At 34.5% G+C, this 20,074-nt stretch overlaps 1 protein-coding gene across 1 annotated transcript in view; it reads right to left on the bottom strand.

Annotated features, from left to right (window-relative positions):
* The window catches only part of LOC132545871 (U3 small nucleolar RNA-associated protein 15 homolog), a 117,476-nt gene that overhangs the window by 64,969 nt on the left and 32,433 nt on the right, over positions 1-20,074 (bottom strand). Inside the window, exons 5-6 of the mRNA XM_060209543.1 lie at positions 9,388-9,442; positions 5,274-5,399 (exon numbers count right to left, since the gene is read on the bottom strand). Coding sequence (XP_060065526.1) covers positions 5,274-5,399; positions 9,388-9,442 — 181 coding nt within the window. The remainder of the gene's footprint in view (positions 1-5,273; positions 5,400-9,387; positions 9,443-20,074) is intronic.

The raw sequence follows: 20,074 nt of genomic DNA on the forward strand, positions 1-20,074 counted from the left end.
GCAGTGAGAATTATAGATACACCAGGCAGTGAGAATTATAGATACACCAGGCAGTCAGAATTATAGATATACAGGGCAGTAAGAATTATAGATACACCAGGCAGTGAGAATTATAGATACACCAGGCAGTCAGAATTATAGATACACCAGGCAGTGAGAATTATAGATACACCAGGCAGTCAGAATTATAGATACACCAGGCAGTCAGAATTATAGATACACCAGGCAGTAAGAATTATAGATACACCAGGCAGTGAGAATTATAGATACACCAGGCAGTGAGAATTATAGATACACCAGGCAGTGAGAATTATAGATACACCAGGCAGTGAGAATTATAGATACACCAGGCAGTCAGAATTATAGATACACCAGGCAGTGAGAATTATAGATACACCAGGCAGTGAGAATTATAGATACACCAGGCAGTGAGAATTATAGATACACCAGGCAGTCAGAATTATAGATACACCAGGCAGTAAGAATTATAGATACACCAGGCAGTAAGAATTATAGATACACCAGGCAGTGAGAATTATAGATACACCAGGCAGTGAGAATTATAGATACACCAGGCAGTCAGAATTATAGATACACCAGGCAGTCAGAATTATAGATACACCAGGCAGTAAGAATTATAGATACACCAGGCAGTAAGAATTATAGATACACCAGACAGTGAGAATTATAGATACACCAGGCAGTAAGAATTATAGATACACCAGGCAGTGAGAATTATAGATACACCAGGCAGTCAGAATTATAGATACACCAGGCAGTAAGAATTATACATACACCAGGTAATGAGAATTATAGATACACCAGGCAGTGAGAATTATAGATACACCAGGCAGTGAGAATTATAGATACACCAGGTAGTGAGAATTATAGATACACCAGGCAGTAAGAATTATAGATATACAGGGCAGTGAGAATTATAGATACACCAGGCAGTGAGAATTATAGATACACCAGGCATTGAGAATTATAGATACACCAGGCAGGAAGAATTATAGATACACCAGGCAGTAAGAATTATAGATACACCAGGCAGTCAGAATTATAGATACACCAGGCATTGAGAATTATAGATACACCAGGCAGGAAGAATTATAGATACACCAGGCAGTAAGAATTATAGATACACCAGGCAGTAAGAATTATAGATACACCAGGCAGTGAGAATTATAGATACACCAGGCAGTGAGAATTATAGATATACAGGGCAGTGAGAATTATAGATACACCAGGCAGTAAGACTTATAGATACACCAGGCAGTCAGAATTATAGATATACAGGGCAGTGAGAATTATAGATACACCAGGCAGTGAGAATTATAGATACACCAGGCAGTCAGAATTATAGATACACCAGGCAGTAAGAATCTATCAAACTCCACTGATCCTGATTTTATAAGACATCACTATTTACAAAGGACACAAGGTAGAGGGGGAAGTCTCGATGGATCTGATGGATTCCAGACCAGAGGAGGATTCTGGGAATGAAATAAAAATGCCATTAGCATTAATGTTTATGTTCAATACCTGACAGATTACTTCAAAATAAGAATATTTCGTAGCAATTTTTGCTGAGATAAATAGGAATTTCTGACACCCATCACCATAAGGCTACTGCTGGGAGACCTATGGCAATTTCATGCTTCAATGATATACAGTTTGTATTATTTGGAGTTCCACATTTTTGACATTACCATACACCAAAACACAGCTGAAAGCGAGTCAAATTACTCACAGTAATGGATGGATGTGCTGCAATGTTAGGACATGTCGGAGGTGTATTTGTCAATGCAAACCTTTTTTATTCTTATGTTTGTAACTAGATTCTAATAAAACAAAAACTTCCAGTTTTAGTTAGCAGGGTTACTGTCATGGATCGTTGACTCTTTGTCATGAAATGCAGTTTTTTTTCTCCTTGTTGTTGGCCAGTTGCTAATGAAGGTAGACATTTTTATCCTCACTTTATTATCTATGTTGATGTCTTATATCAAAAAACCTCATCACTGTGATGGACTTGCCTGGTACAGAAGGTGGAGGTTTCCCCCGCAACCCCTCCCCCCATCCCATGTGTGCTAAATGGCAACTCCCCCATGGAATGGCAGAGACATCAGATCTGGTTGATAACAAAAAAATACAACCATAGTATAATATATAACATAGAAATGAAATTCTAAACTCACATTTTTTCTCTTAATCCTGTACTTTCCCACAAATATATTTTAACATATAAAATTTAATCCTTGCTACTTTATGACAACACTGAATCAAATCTTAGTGTACATTATTTAGCCTGTAAGTACATGCATGCAGTTTTACAGCTTCTATCTAAAACTTCCATTTCAATCAGCTATTACAAAAACAACAAGAACTAACTTACGATCAGAAATGGTTGCGGTCTTTCTTACATAGTGTTGAGCAATCAGGAATAAAATTTTGGTGACATCAAATTAACACTAACAGACACTCCTCAATGTTCCGAAGTGATGGCAGTCACGAAACCGTAACTACAGTTCTCAAATTTGGTGCTTATACTGCATTATCAAACAAAAAAAACTTCCAGGAATACGGAATTTGAAAGAGTAAATAGTTATACTCTTACATTATGGTTGTAAAGATACTCAAAAACAGCTTGATTTCTTGGTACAATACATGTCCATAATCTCAGCCAACAGGAATACAGAACACTATATGAAGTTCGTTATATGCTAAAGTAACATACATTCCTGTATAAAAAATAGGTAAGATTAAAGATATGTAACATGATGAGATGTCAAATAAAATAGAATACAATAAAAATTACACATCATGTGTTGTTTGTCAGAATACACTGGGTTATAACAAGAATTTGACATGAACGCTCTATTTTTCCTGATGTCTAAACCTGAAAGTGAAATTTCTGATATGTCAAATTGACTTGATTCTTACAGTAAATGTTTGAAAATGTTTCCAAGTTTTGAAGTTTTAAGTTTTGAAATTTAGTTTATTTTCCCATTTAGTAACCGCTATTTTTGTCTTTTATCTGGCTATGTCTTTAAAATAAACAACCTGATGCAGCGAACATTGCTTAACAGCAAGTGCCATTTGTCAAGAGAAAATATGATAATAACTGGAACATGACATCAACACTCCACTCATTTTTTCCGGATATTTAAACCAGAAAGAGAACATTTTTAGCATCCAAACTGACATGTTTCCAACATGAATTGTTTGCAGACAAAAAAATGGTAATTTGCTTTGTTATTCCCATAAGCACAATGATCTTTCTTAATTATTTTTATTCTTTGAAATATGTATTTCATATCTGACACAAAGTGTCATCAGCTGGTATACTGCTGGGTAATTCATTCATCATTTACTGTGCAGACTCCACAATAGGGCATTAGCACACAGCTGATATTTATACACAAGATATAGCTGCAACTATGATAAAATATTCTGACGATCGTTTTCTTTGAGCATTGCCTACAAAAATAACGTACACAGTTATATCAATGGTTGTTTCTAAAGGACAATCAGATTTCACTGAAACTCGGCACATGGAAAAGCTGGTTTGAGAACAGAATTACCACTGTTCACTAGAGTTTAAGTAATAAATGACTTTATGAAAGATTAAGATGTTGATGTTCTGATATTATGACTAAATAGGATTTTCTTTCATCTTCAATGTTCCATACAATACATCATGTACACTGAATGCATCATTCAGGAAATATGACTGCAATTGAAGTAAATATATATGCAGTCCTATGAAGCTTTTTGGGCCATGTGTGATAAATTTTCTTTATTCAATTCATCCTGACTTCATTTTTTTCAAACTTGAGGTTCAAATCTTTTATCGGAGCTTCTTTAGTTTACCCTTTGGGTGAGGTGAGGTAATAATTTGCTCTTTTTCTCTTACTGGGTCCTGCCCGTTAAGCCCAAGGGGGCCAAGACTCATTATTCATACAAATTTGTTTTTCTTTCCTCAAGGATGCTTCTGACCTAATTTGGTAGAAATCATTTATGACTAATAGCAATTTGAGGAAAAAGTTGAGGGACAGACAGACAGACAGATGGAAGGCAGACACTGTGGTATTCCATAAGCCCCCATTGGCCCTTTGGGCCAGGTGACCTAAAAACAAACAGATAAGATTTACTTGACCAAACTGGACCTTACCTTTAAGAGTATGAAACTATTGTACTGGAGTCTGCCAGGGGTGAAAGGTTTGCCAGAAGGGAAGTAACAATGTTTACTTAACACAGCCAGGTGTGACGTATGACCCTCCAGGCTTGACCCCAAGTTCTTTCCCTTACTTACTTGTGATTTATGTAGGTTTTTTAAAAAAAATTTTGTGACAGTCACTGAAATAACATATTAAGTGTTGCTCACAGTAAAATAAGTGAAAATATCAGAAGGAGAAAAATCTGGTTTCTCAAGATAACATGATATCAACCATAAAGTGATATCAACTGATGTGACATTAAGTGGTTTCCACTGCATTATGAAATATCATGAACAATCATACCATACTCCTACTCATACCATGCATGTGGTCAAATTTACTGGTGAGAAATTTTGTATACCTACTGTACATGTATATGTCACCAGCTGATATCCAGTTCAAAACTCAATGATGTAACCCTTAATCTATGACACATTTAAGGTCTTCCCCAAATGGCTGAAGTATTATATAATTTTCTTCCAACCAGCGCAAATAAAAAATATCTATCTGAGACCTTTCTATTGCTTCTATCTTAATGGTTGTTTTTAATAGCCAATCAGATATTGTGAAACATGGTACTAGAAAAACACCATTTAAGAAGGAAATTTTAAATGTCACATTATTTAAGATAATAAATGAATTGATAGAAGATAAAAATGTTAACATTGCAATACTTACAGAACAATTTCGCTTTTTTATTTAACTAAATATTATATTCTGATCCTATGTCGTTGTTTAATGTTCCCTTAACGAATTGTTTGGGAATATGAGCAAAGACGTAATTAAGCGTTTTTGTCAAGCTATCTTAACTACATTGCATGGAATTACATCATCAGATTTTTCAACATCTTTAGTTCTTTATTGGAAAGTGTTCATGTAAATTTCATGATAGCAATATTCATAACTTAATCAACTAAGGCCTAAATCACAACACCATCATGCTGTTTGCTAAGGTTGGTGCCCTGTGGTTGTATAAAGCCTGCAAATTTTTCAAATCACAAATGTACCTCAGGTTACAGATCCTGACTTTTGATTTTTAAATAAATGAGTTACCTGCAGAAATAAAGATTCCCCCTGTAGGAAACGTGAGGACATCTTCCACCGGCTGTCCATGATCTACGGTCAGCACGCTGTCCCCAATACGTGTGTCATAAAGCTTCACCTTGTGGTCGTAGGAACCTGAGAAAAAAAAAATTCATATTTCATATATAAATTACAGTGCCATTTATCAATTAAAACATTAGTTTCTGGAGAAAACTAATCACCACTTTTTTTTTATAAATTTTATTAAGGAAAGAATCAAAACATTCTCTGCAATGATCTATTCAGAATTCTAAAATTGATCAGAAATTTCATATTTAAACAATAATGTTGATATCAAATAGAAATATCAGATATTTATGAACTTTTCAGAGATTTTTATGGGGCACTGGAAAAAATCATTATGGAAACTGTTTCCTTCTAAAAATATTCCAATATCCTCTCGCTTATATCCTCATCAGCTGGGCAGGCCTGAACTGCCCTCCTTAAAAATCTTTCATTATCATCTTCAATTTTTCATTTTTTTGTATATCTTAACCTCAACAAACAGATTCAGTTCCTTGAAAATGATTAATTTGTCATTGAGAATTGCAATCACTTTCAAATATATTTTGTCTCCATTAAGTTCTATGAAAGGCCCTTGGGGGCACCTGTTTTCAATAGAATAATAACTCCAGACATTATTCTGGGCAAAAATGTTCTCAACTAAATTTTTTTTACACAAATTCTGAAAAGATACCTAACATTAAAACAGCTGTCTTATGAATGGATTTCCAACAGTAAAGAAAAAGTTCCAAAGCAATACTTCTCCCCAAAGTTTGGACAATTCAAGATTTAACAATTTATGTAAAGGTTAGAGAATTGACATATACATAATCTCATACTTCATGTACATATGGAGTGTTGTGTGTTTATCATGATATCAAACTTTACAGCAATAAACAGCAAGCATTTTTTATCAAGGATCCACAAGATAAAGCCTGAGCCAGATTGATGGATAGTCTAAGACACTAACAATACCCTACCAATCTAGAACTTGAGGGATCATAGCCCAAAATGTTGGTAGACTATGATAGTAACTTGTCATCAAATGTCATTATTTACCTTTGGAATTAGTTTTACTAAATTTGGAAAAACACGTTTATAGAAGGAAGTTTAATATTGATGATAATGTAGATAACATGACCAGTTTATACTTTTTATATTTTTTTTAATCAACATCATTGAATTGAACAAGCAAACAGACTCCTTTAAGTTGCTTCTCAAAGACTTATCATTGATTACTAATGGAAATTACAGTATGTTTTCTTTATGTATGCATACAAATTGTGTTTATAGAAATTTTAATTTATCAAGAATATCAACTTTAAGGAAAATGGGTGACCAATACATAGAGAGAAATCAGCATCATTTAATGTAGTTTTTTGGTTTTATGTCAGTTTATATTGTTTTAAGTATTTTATACTTGTTGTTAACACATCTTTGAACCAGACCCCTGTATTCCACTAGGAATCTATCCTAGGAAGACTGCCTGTATTACTGAATCTACCAGACCAGACATTGGATCTCGTTTTCTCTGTATTTTATATTTAGTTAACTGTAAATGGGTATAAATTTTCTTTGGTGTCTATTAGTTACACACACTTTCACTATCAGCAATATGTCATACATGTGAAGTTGCTGTGTAACATCAGTAAGCTGGATTTAACAAACTGATGTCTATTGACCCAACACAAACTTTGGAACTAGACGAGTAATAATTACTAACTTTTTCAAAAAATACAAATCAATCACGATTCATTTCATTCAAACACAGTTTCAGTGATGACCTTGACATGTGACCTTTCACATGTGCAGTATGACTTGCTCTTTATCATGTTAAGTTCCGTCAATCAGACGTATATATAAAATGTAACAACTTTCCATCATTCTCTCACTGTTTATGACCTTATATCTTGAAAACTTGTCAAGATTGAATGTGTAGAAAGAATATGAATGCCTATCATCCATGTGTGACACCAAGTTTTGCTGGGTAAAATCTTTATATGAGGACCACCTAGACACCTGGACATATCTAATTCAGGCTGAAATCAGCAGCCTGCATCAGTAATGCTTACATCATAATCGGTCTGACATTTCAGGGGCATTGAAAGATTAAACAGGTTAATTTTCTGGCTTATATACCCCAGACATCATATCTTTGATTATGATTTTTTGCACATAACATCTCTTGTTTACGTTAAAGTTACATGCTGCCTTACACATTACACCTCTGGTTTATATTAAGGCTATATGTTACCTTATACATTACACCTCTGGTTCATATTAAGGCTATATGTTACCTTACACATTATACCTCTGGTTTATATTAAGGCTATATGTTACCTTACACATTACACCTCTGGTTTATATTAAGGCTATATCCTACCTTACACATTACACCTCTGGTTTATATTAAGGCTATATGTTACCTTACACATTACACCTCTGGTTTACGTTAAAGTTACATGCTGCCTTACACATTACTACTCTAGTTTATATTAAGGTTATATCCTACCTTACACATTACATCTCTGGTTTATATTAAGGTTATATACTACCACTACCTTACACATTACACCTCCGGTTCATATTACAGTTATATGCTACCTTACACATTACACCTCTCGTTTATATTAAGGTTATCCTACCTTACACCTCTGGTTTATATTAAGGTTATATCCTACCTTACACATTACACCTCCGGTTCATATTACAGTTATATGTTACCTTACAAATTACACCTCTGGTTTATGTTAAGGCTATATACTATCTTACACACTAAACCTCTAGTTTGTATCAAGGTTAAATCCTACCTTATATAATACATCATATGTTTTAAGTCATGTTACATTATGATAGTGACATATTCTTCTTTTCACATAATGTCTGATGACTGTAAGTCTAGCAAGAAGCCATGATTTTTTTTCAAAATTAATTATATTCAAGATCCAACTAAACACTTGAATGAAACATCAACATTTTAAAATTCTTAAAACTGTTTAAAAGGCATTCAGAAATAAGTAAATCCTTAATGCCTTCTCCTGTTGTCAATACAAGCTTTAATATATCTATTCGCTTTATCTTTGAAGGGAGATCTTATGTGTGATAAGGAAATTCCACTGTGAAGAAGATATTTTTCCTGTGAAGAAAGCATGTTTCCCCTGTGGAGGATAATTCAACTGGGAAGATCTTTTACCTGGGAGGACATTTCAACTGGAAAAAGTGTTTCACCAGTGAGGAGGATATTTACCTGTTGGAAGAATATTTTACCTGGGACGACATTTCAACTGGAAAAAGTGTTTCACCAGTGAGGGGGATATTTACCTGTTGGAAGAATATTTTACCTGGGACGACATTTCAACTGGAGAAAGTGTTTCACCAGTGAGGGGGATATTTACCTGTTGGAAGAATATTTTACCTGGGACGACATTTCAACTGGAGAAAGTGTTTCACCAGTGAGGAGGATATTTACCTGTTGGAAGAATATTTTACCTGGGAGGACATTTCAACTGGAGAAAGTGTTTCACCAGTGAGGAGGATATTTACCTGTTGGAAGAATATTTTACCTGGGACGACATTTCAACTGGAGAAAGTGTTTCACCAGTGAGGAGGATATTTACCTGTTGGAAGAATATTTTACCTGGGAGGACATTTTAACTGGAGAAAGTGTTTCACCAGTGAGGAGGATATTTACCTGTTGGAAGAATATTTTACCTGGGACGACATTTCAACTGGAGAAAGTGTTTCACCAGTGAGGGGGATATTTACCTGTTGGAAGAATATTTTACCTGGGAGGACATTTCAACTGGAGAAAGTGTTTTACATGTGAGGAGGATATTTTACCTTAGTGGAGGATAATTTACCTGAGAAGATAATTTACCCGAGGAGAAATTTTACCTGTAAAGAGGATATTTTAACTGGAAAGATAATTTACCAGTGTGTAAGATATTTTAATTGGGGAGATATCTTACCTTTGTGGAGGATAAATTGCCTGAGAAGATGTTTTTACTTGTGAGGAAGATATTTTAAATGGGGAGATATATTACCCGTGAGGGGGGATATTTAAAATGGGGAGATATCTTACCTGTAAGGAGGATGTCATTGCTGGACAGACTTGAAACACCACATCGTACATAGTCCTGAAAGTTCAAACAGAGCCATTCATGAAAATAACCAGAATTAAAAGAAATACACAATTTTCCATAAAAAGACTTTCAGCCAACTGAGTGAAATTTGAAAATTCCATGGTTATGGTTATGGTAAAATTAATTATTCTGACATCCTGACTAGCCTAATACTTTTCTTTTTCAACATCTCAGTATAATCCATTAAATTATCTAATACAAAAAATACTCAATAATCCAACATAAACCATGTATTGTGTTTCTTTGGGTGTCAAATTATAGACCCTTTGCAGTGACTTTCATTAAGAGTTATCTCCCTTTGAAATACTTCTTTTTACCAATGGGAATACCTGCAGTGTTATGTATTTTCCTGAATGAATCATGTGTTCCTTACCAATGTGACCTCATTTAATTAGCTTAGCCTATGTACCACTCCTAAACACAATGATGAACTCTTTTGCATTGGAGGTGAAACATGACATTAACAATACAAGCTCCACAGATTTAAGTCTAAAATGCCATAATAACAGTTGCTAAACCCATTCAATTAACAAATAAATAATAGCTGAATATTTTTTTTTTTTCATTAATAAGAGAAAAAACATGTGTATACATGATCAAGTCACAGATATATACACTTATTATAAGGCTTGTTTTACAAGCACTTGTCCTGATACTTCATTTGCCTGCAAGAATTATTTATTATTCCAAAACTATTCTAACGGAAACATCAATTCATTTTTCCATATGTTAAAACTATCTAATTAAATGATTATATATCGAGAAAACACCTGGATTTATGGCAAATGAAAAATAAGCCAATGTTGATGTTGAAAGATAGAGTATAAAACAGAGCTGGAAAAAGTGTGACCCATTGATAGACATAGCATATTAGCCAGTATAATACAGGTGATGGATGGAGGAAAGCCGATATATGACCATACATTCAGTTTCATTTTCGCCTAGCCATTAATCAACGGCCAGAAATGTGTGAGGAATTCTGACTTCTGATTGGCACTGACACCAGGGCAATTACAATCACAAATTACAGAGGAAAATCAACAAAAGATCATTTACAAATATTTAAACAGCATATGGCTGTATATCAGGAATGAGGGGGAACCGTATACTGGGGTGATAAAAAAAGGGCAGTGTAATCACCACACCATATCTCTCTGTACTCTCCCTTTGGTCCACTGTACTTACAGCAACAACTTTTTGGGAGGTTTCAACATCTTCGCTTTCACATGTGAATTTTTAAATTGGCACTGGTTAATTTTATTTATTAGAATTTTTTTTTTTTTTTTACCTGAATAAAAAATGATAAATTAAGAACAAGAATTTGGTTAAACTGGATCCTATTCTGGAGAATTGTCTGTTGCTTTCTCAACTACAATGTTCTGATATTACTGTATTCAAATTCTAAACTATAAAAAAAATAAATAAAAGAACCTGATTGAAATTATTTCAAACCTATTTTATATGAATAATGGTGAGTATGAAACTAGAAATAAAAAATTACAGAAATTCTTGTAAATTTCAAAATCCACCATATTACATGCTTTTCCCATATCTAATCCATGTTTTATTTAATTGTCTGTGTTGAACATCCCTCTATCTACTGTTATAACCTCAGTTTGATTACTGAAGTACTTCGTGAGAAAATATTTGTGAGAAAATGAGTTTAACACAAATTCTTGATGTTGATATAAAAATGATTAATTCTGAAAAATGTATGAAATGATAATACTAACATTGACAAATGCATGAAAAATGTGTTTTACATATCAAATTATTTCATTAATTGGAGAAGTGTAAAAATTATCAAGTCAACCTGAACATTTTGAAGGTATTCTTGCCAATTTTAATTCTAAAAATAAAAAATCTTATGATTTGAAAAGAAACACTAGATCAAAGCATGCTTTTCCAATATTTCAGATTTATGTCCTCACATGAATGGTATGCCTTATAATCAATCTATTTGCATATACCATATTTGGCGACTTTGCCAGTGCTGACGCCAACAGATATGTAAGACCTCATTGCCACTTCTGCAGGAGGAGACAAAAATAAATCACGACAACAATAACGCATATATGGAATTATATCGAGGTTAAACTTCGTAATCACCAGACATGAAATGGCTGCTTTCATATCTATATATCGGTTATAGTTGATAATTTGTGGAATTATACAACACAAACGATGATAGTCTGATTAACACTGTATTAGATTTCCAATCACCAAGCTATATCAAACATAAAAAGCCTTTTTTTGATAAAATCCACATTTTGTCTCCACGGACCATGTTTGGCACCTTTCAAAGTACACATTATCTGTGTTCTGGCTAAAATATTTATGACTTTTTCTATCTTTTATATTTTTGTATGTAGTTGGAGAGATGAATGCAATCAGAATGATGGAAAAAATATAATTACAGCAAATACCACACAAAGTTTTAGGACAAGATCCGTGTGTAATAAAAAGGCAGTCGATGGTACCGACTCTATGTCAAATTGACTATTAGAATCGCTATTTCCTTTGCTCTGCCAATAAAATACACGGTGATAACAGAAATAATTACAAACTCATACCAAACAGCCTATGCCATTTTTCAAGGGGTCTATTAATAAAAATGAAAAGTTTTGTTGGGCAGACAGACATGTATACATACAAGATGAGGAAGCTTGCTACAGTAGTCCCCAACCTATCAGAGACAATTTGAGCAGCCAGTCCACAAACTAGCTAACTACAATTTTGATTAGATATTGTGTGAGAGTGTCTGACTAGTACGGGCCAATGTCTGACCAATTGATAGTATCTGTAAACATTTGTTACAATTAGCAGGAGACACATGGATAGGTAAAACCTCCAGAGGAGTCTCATCACCACACTGTTCCTCGTTAATCTGTATCACCATTTACCCACAGGAAATTATTGGTACTCCCAATAAAAAAGGCCCCCATCTAAAACACCTACTGACAAAATTGTTTAACTTTCGATCTCCCAACAGGGTTCTTTATAAAACTTTATTTCTAATCCAGACAGACACTGATTCTTGAAGTTTTTATCATTGATGTTTAAATAACACAAACTGAAAGGCATTAATTTGCTAAAACTTTAATATACTCTTCTTTCCTTCTTTATTCCTACACTTCCTAGTATATATAAATAACCATAGTAATCTTTAAAAATAGCTTAATAACCGTAGTAACCTTTAAAAAAAAATCTTTACAAAATTATGATGTTTGAGGTCGTCTTTTCTATTTTGCATTATCATAAAACCTGTGTTTAAATTTTCTGGTGTTTAATATACTTTGTTCAATTTCATTTTGATGTTTTTGTAATCTTATTTTCTAGGAAGACTTTACAATCTTTATAATATTTTTCAGTAAAATTGTTTGTTTAATTATTCCATTTTCTGCATATATGAATTTTTTTTATCCTCCGTAAGTAATGAAATCTTGAGAGCTATACATTTCAATAGATATCATTAAAATGTTTCCATTTTCCCTAATTGTCAATGCTTCCTTTTTAATTTTTTTCATTTTTTGAAATATTGACCAAACATCTATTCAATGCAGAATAAATATTTGTTAAACTTCCATTGATAATGTTAATAATGATACATGGATCATGTCGATTGAAGACGCTAGTCTAACTGAAAACGACCTGGTCAATTGTAAGGTTTGCTATGTAGCGTGTTCCATTGAGTCGTGACAAAGAGCAAGTGACCACAGCAGACAGGCTGATGATTACGGTCATATACAACAATGATGGGTAGATACTGTATTATCTAAAATAACATCATCAGATCCCAGATAAAGGATGACCTCCAACAAAACTGCGGATTGTCAGACGATGTACCGTTCCTTATCCCCGTCTTTATTGTCCCCAGCAGACTAAGTTTGATCATTAATGCAGAAATATCTTGTATCAAAGACAAATTAAAATATTCTACAAGTATCAGAAAAAGCAGCTCCAATGTAAATCAGTAAATGAAGTGAGTCATTTCTTCTTAACGTCCAGCAAGTTTTTTGTTTGTAACAATAAATAAGAAACAAACTTCTCTATGACACAGAAAACAGTATCATATTTACAACAACATAAAGAAGAAACACAGAAACAGCCTGGAAATTAAGAGACCTCCAGGTAACCAAGTCATCTTCTGACAGGAGACCATCTATCAAGAATAAGTGGTCTCTCTATATACCATCATTTTCATGGATTGCAAATCAACACTAAAGACATTCTGGAGGATCTCATGGAAGACATCAACCAGTACTTAAGATGGTTGCTAGTACTCAACACAAGTAAACAAGGTCTAATTTTACCTGTTATAGGTCACTACTCTAACAGCAACACTTGGACTGCTGGACACTTATTCAGGAACAGACATAATCTGACCGCCAACAATGTCACAACTAACAATTACAATGTATTGAAATCTGCAGTAAACCAGGTAACATCTGTAAGATATAAATGTCCTCTTCCATGCATTTGCTAAAGTTCTCAGATGTGACCTTTGGCCCTTTAACCTTGACCTATGATCACTTTCATAAGATATGGTGTAGAATTGATCGTTATGATAATATGGTTAAATTGTAATTACTTCTACTGGTATATCTTACTAGATCCTTTATGAGGCTCTAGTGAAATGGCATTAATTAAGAATTAAAAAATTTTTGATCAATCCCAAATTCAATCAGGTACAACTAGGGACCTAAAGGAACCTATGCAAGAAATTTGAGAAAGATCTAAAGAGTAGTTCTCAATAAATAGTGGTAACAAACTTGCAAAGTCAAAATCCAAGATGGTCATTTGTGGGTCATTTTGTTTTTTCTGATCAGTACCAAAATCAAACAGGCACAACTAGGGATCAAGGAAAGCATACACATGAAATTTGAGAAAGATGTATGCTGTAATTCTCAAAAAAATAGCTATAAAAATCATTCAATTAAAAATCCAAGAAGGCCGTCTTTCAGCCATTTTGTTTTTCTGATCAGTCCCAAAATTAAATGGGCACAACTAGAGATTAAGGGAAACCTACACATGAAATTTGAGAGGGAGTCATCGAGTTCTTCTCAAGAAATAACAATAACAAACTTTACTGAAAATCCAAGATGGCTACCTGTCAACCATTTTTGTTTTTCTGATCAGTCCAAAAATCAAAGGGGCACAACTAGGGACCAACGGGAACCTTCATATGAAATTTGAGAAAGATCCATCAAGTACTTATCAAGAAATAGCAATAACAAAAATTGTTTACAGACAGAATGATGAGATAATACAATTTTTGAAGTGAATATTTCAAGTTTCAGACTATTTAAACAGTTGGCCAGACATGTTAGCTGAATATTCTGAGATCAATTTCTAAGCTTACAGAGACTTTTTGACGAATTTTCGGTTGCACAAATAATGTTTCCAGTATTTTCAACTCTAAAAAGTACCTGTACAAATTACGTAGATGTGAAAATTATGTGTGTTTTTAAAGTATCCAATGAAAATGCCATTCAGAAAAACATGACTTCATGCTATACAAGTAGAAAAGAAAGAGAAATTTCAAACAAATTAATACAAAAATCAAGCCCCTCAGAAACAACACATTGAGAGTCACCAAAACTGCCTTCTCAATGGTTATAAATCAGTTGTCAGACAACAAAAAGTTTGACCTAAAAACATTATTTTTTGCCACAAATAAATGACTTTTCAGAATAGGCATTTTTCTCCCCAATAAATCCTATCTTAACTCCAGAAAATGTGTGTTAAGAGACTGTACATGTTTGAATCAAGTAAGGGGAAGAAAACATATCTAAACAATAGTACATCATATCAAATGTCTGTCAGACCTGTAACAATGGCAACCATCTCATAGTCAATATCACTGACTGTCCCAACAATCTCATCACTTCCTGTTTTATAGGACTGTTTTACAACATAAATTACCTCCCTTGAATAGTTTAAGGCTATGGAGACTTTGGGGAGGAGACAACATGGAGACTAGAGAGGAGAGTTACACTCAATCACTGGATGTCTGAGGTCAAATATAAGCCATCTAGAATTATATCTCACATGACAATACAAGGGTATATGATAAATTTCTTTGAAGAATTCTAGATGTTTTTCAGCCCCGTCCACACTTAAACTGGTAACAGTATAAAGAAGTTTATCTCTCTTATATTACGTTGTTTATGTTTTTCTCACCATCTCAGCCCTTTAAACCAATTCATCAAATCTCCTAAGTATTTCCTCAGACAAAATTAATTTATTTCATCATTTGTGTTATTGCAGTGAGTGGACTTACTGAAGCTTTTACAACTTTTAAGTAACAACATACTATCTTAAATCTATTTAGTTATCTATCTATCTCATATATACATTGGAAAAATTCATAACATCCACAAATTCCCAACTCCTTTGACCTTGAACCCCTACTGTAAGTTGTCTGTCAGATTTACAGAACAAACCTGATATATTTTAATGAAGAAAAGTTGATATTTTAAATACTTTTTCTAGACAGTTTATTAGACATTGAAAATATGCCATGTTGACATTTTTAGTGTGGCTATCGTCTGAAGGTCAGAGAAAGATCAGCAAGCTTTCAGTCACATTGTAGACCCTGTCATTGAAAGCTTAACATTCCACCAGCAGGAAATCATTTCACAACACCACACTGCCTGTCCTTAACATCATTAAAGGGTCAATTATGAGGTCAATTACATACATAACTACAATTCTAAAGTTTTATTTCAAGATCTTCTGAATGGCATTAAAACAAAGGAAATTCCCCAAGATCTTGTCAGTCAAATTACTTATTGAGTTCATATCTCACATGTACAGATGACTTTTCTCTTAGCATTGAATGGGATTCAGTAGAACTGTAATCCAGTTGGCAATACAATGTGACCAGGTTAGGTGGCATACCACTGTGTTCATACTATGACAATTCAGTGTGATAGTACTATAAGAATATCTGTCAGTGGCACCATCATACATAGACAGTTCTACTGAATCCCATTCAATGCTAAGAGAAAAGCTGAAAGCATTAGGTACCATTTTAATGACCTCGGTAGATCATGGCATGGAGACAGGACCCAAAGCTTTCTTCCTTAAACAGATTCTTAAAGCCGAGGCCAAAACTGAGGTGGTGTCAGGAGATCCATTAGGAAGAAAGCGGGTCTTTAGCATAGAGAAAAATGATAAAGATTACACATTTAGTCAGCTCTTATGAACATGTAAATGTCCTAACATGGGTCATGTTCTCTTGATATTACATGCAGACATGCAGTGGGACACTTTTGCTCTGGAAATAAGAATACATAGTAGATACATAGTAGAATATCTTTCATAATGATAAGAGGAATAAAATTCATTGGTATAGAGTAACACATTTCATAGTGATAGTGTAACACATTTCATAGTGATAGAGTAACACATTTCATAGGGATAGTGTAACACATTTCATAGTGATAGAGTAACACATTTCATAGGGATAGTGTAACACATTTCATAGTGATAGAGTAACACATTTCATAGTGATAGAGTAACACATTTCATAGTGATAGAGTAACACATTTCATAGTGATAGAGTAACACATTTCATAGGGATAGAGTAACACATTTCATAGGGATAGAGTAACACATTTCATAGTGATAGAGTAACACATTTCATAGTGATAGTGTAACACATTTCATAGTGATAGTGTAACACATTTCATAGTGATAGTGTAACACATTTCATAGTGATAGAGTAACACATTTCATAGTGATAGTGTAACACATTTCATAGTGATAGTGTAACACATTTCATAGTGATAGTGTAACACATTTCATAGTGATAGTGTAACACATTTCATAGGGATAGAGTAACACATTTCATAGGGATAGAGTAACACATTTCATAGGGATAGAGGAACACATTTCATAGGGATAGAGGAACATATTTCTTTGGGATAGAGGAACACAATTCAATGGGATAGAGGAACACATTTCAGAGGGATAGTGGAACACAATTCAATGTGATAGAGGAACATATTTCTTTGGGATAGTGTAACACATTTCATAGGGACAGAGGAACATATTTCTTTGGGATAGAGGAACATATTTCATAGGGATAGAGGAACACAATTCAATGGGATAGAGGAACACATTTCATAGATAGTGTAACACACATAGTGAACATATTTCTTTGGGATAGAGGAACATATTTCATAGGGATAGAGGAACACAATTCAATGGGATAGAGGAACACAATTCATTGGGATAGTGGAACACATTTCATTGGGACAGAAGAATCTATCTTATCAGCTGTGAAGAGAACTACAGAAGTATTAGACGGCCCTTCCCCTCCTAACTATAAACCCCTCAGCAATTCTAATATTGACAATCATTTCAAAGATTTCTTCTCCTGCATGTGGGTAAAGCCATTAAAATTGAGAATTGAATAATGTATGACAAATGTAAATTAAAAGGAAACCATACAAATATATCTGTCTTATACTTCCTGTTGTAAAGTAAGATTGAATCTGAAGATAAGGTGGAGCTTGCCATAGCCAAGACATCATGGTTCTTATCAGAGCTTGTATCAAATACGGATTTGTTCAACCAGAACTTAGTGTTAAATTGTCACCCCCCCTGGTACCAGCTGATCCTCACACATGGGTTGGGATGCTGACAATCTCTGCTGTAACAAAATCACTATACAAAACTGTCCATTTTTTTCTCTGCAGTCTTACCCTATTTCTAATTAAATTTTTGTGGATATTGAGAGGGGGCCGAGACAGATACAGCGATTACAGAGCTCTCCACGTTCCACCAGCCACCCCATCACCACTAGCTCATCATATTCTACTAAGTGAATTTTTGAGGGCGGGTTTTGTAAAAACAGCGACAATTTTGAAGAACATACATAAGAAGCCAGAGATGCCTACTGTAATTACATTATTTGCTATATACCACACTGGCAATCACAACCTATTCTGATTTAAAACATACCACATCTGTATGGGTTAAAAGCACTTCTAAGTCATGATGTATCGATGCTGTTTGTGATGTCTATAACTGTAAAATTAGATCTAAACAATTCAGATGAAATAGAAAGCTACAACAAATTCAAAATCAAAATGTACTCTTTTCTTCTTAAATATTTTTTTCTTCATTTAAGTCTAACTACATGCCGTTATTGATATGGAAATTAGGAATGAAGTTTTGAAAATATATGGCAGTATATTATGACCTTGACCTTAACCTGAATGCATAGCAGTACATTATGACCTTGACATTTATATGTTTTACCTGATAATACATTTTGATGTCCTTCATAAATGTACAAAGTGTGTTCTGAAATATTAACCGGCTGACAGTAACACTTTACACCTGTCTCACTGAGGAGTCACAATATACCTGACAGTAACACCTTACACCTGTCTCACTGAGGAGTCACAATATACCTGACAGTAACACCTTTCTCCTGTCTCACTGAGGAGTCACAATATACCTGACAGTAACACCTTACACCTGTCTCACTGACAGATCAGATTATACCTGACATTAACACCTTACACCTGTCTCACTGACAGATCAGATTATACCTGACAGTAACACCTTACACCTGTCTCACTGTCTGACCAGTCTATGCCTGACAGTAACACCTTACACCTGTCTCACTGACAGACCAGAATATACCTGACAGTAATACCTTACACCTGTCTCACTGAGGAGTCACAATATACCTGACAGTAACACCTTACACCTGTCTCACTGACAGATCAGACTCTACCTGACAGTAACACCTTACACCTGTCTCACTGACAGATCAGAATATACCTGACAGTAATACCTTACACCTGTCTCACTGAGGAGTCACAATATACCTGACAGTAACACCTTACACCTGTCTCACTGACAGATCAGAATATACCTGACAGTAATACCTTACACCTGTCTCACTGAGGAGTCACAATATACCTGACAGTAACACCTTACACCTGTCTCACTGACAGATCAGACTATACCTGACAGTAACACCTTACACCTGTCTCACTGACAGATCAGACTATACCTGACAGTAACACCTTACACCTGTCTCACTGACTGACCAGTCTATACCTGACAGTAACACCTTACACCTGTCTCACAGACAGATCAGAATATACCTGACAGTAACACCTTACACCTGTCTCACTGACAGATCACCTGACAGTAACACCTTACACCTGTCTCACTGACAGATCAGACTATACCTGACAGTAACACCTTACACCTGTCTCACTGAGGAGTCACAATATACCTGACAGTAACACCTAACACCTGTCTCACTGACAGATCAGAATATACCTGACAGACACCTGTCTCACTGACAGATCAGAATATACCTGACAGTAACACCTTACACCTGTCTCACTGACTGACCAGTCTATACCTGACAGTAACACCTAACACCTGTCTCACTGACAGATCAGAATATACCTGACAGTAACACCTTACACCTGTCTCACTGACTGACCAGTCTATACCTGACAGTAACACTTTACACCTGTCTCACTGACAGATCAGACTATACCTGACAGTTACACTTTACACCGGTCTCACTGAGGAGTCACAGTATACCTGACAGTAACACCTAACACCTGACTCACTGACAGATCA

The sequence above is a fragment of the Ylistrum balloti genome, unplaced genomic scaffold, assembly GCF_031769215.1.
Source record: "Ylistrum balloti isolate Yb309-2 unplaced genomic scaffold, AGI_CSIRO_Ybal_v1 Utg369860, whole genome shotgun sequence".
In the NCBI taxonomy this organism is placed as follows: Eukaryota; Metazoa; Mollusca; class Bivalvia; order Pectinida; family Pectinidae; genus Ylistrum; species Ylistrum balloti.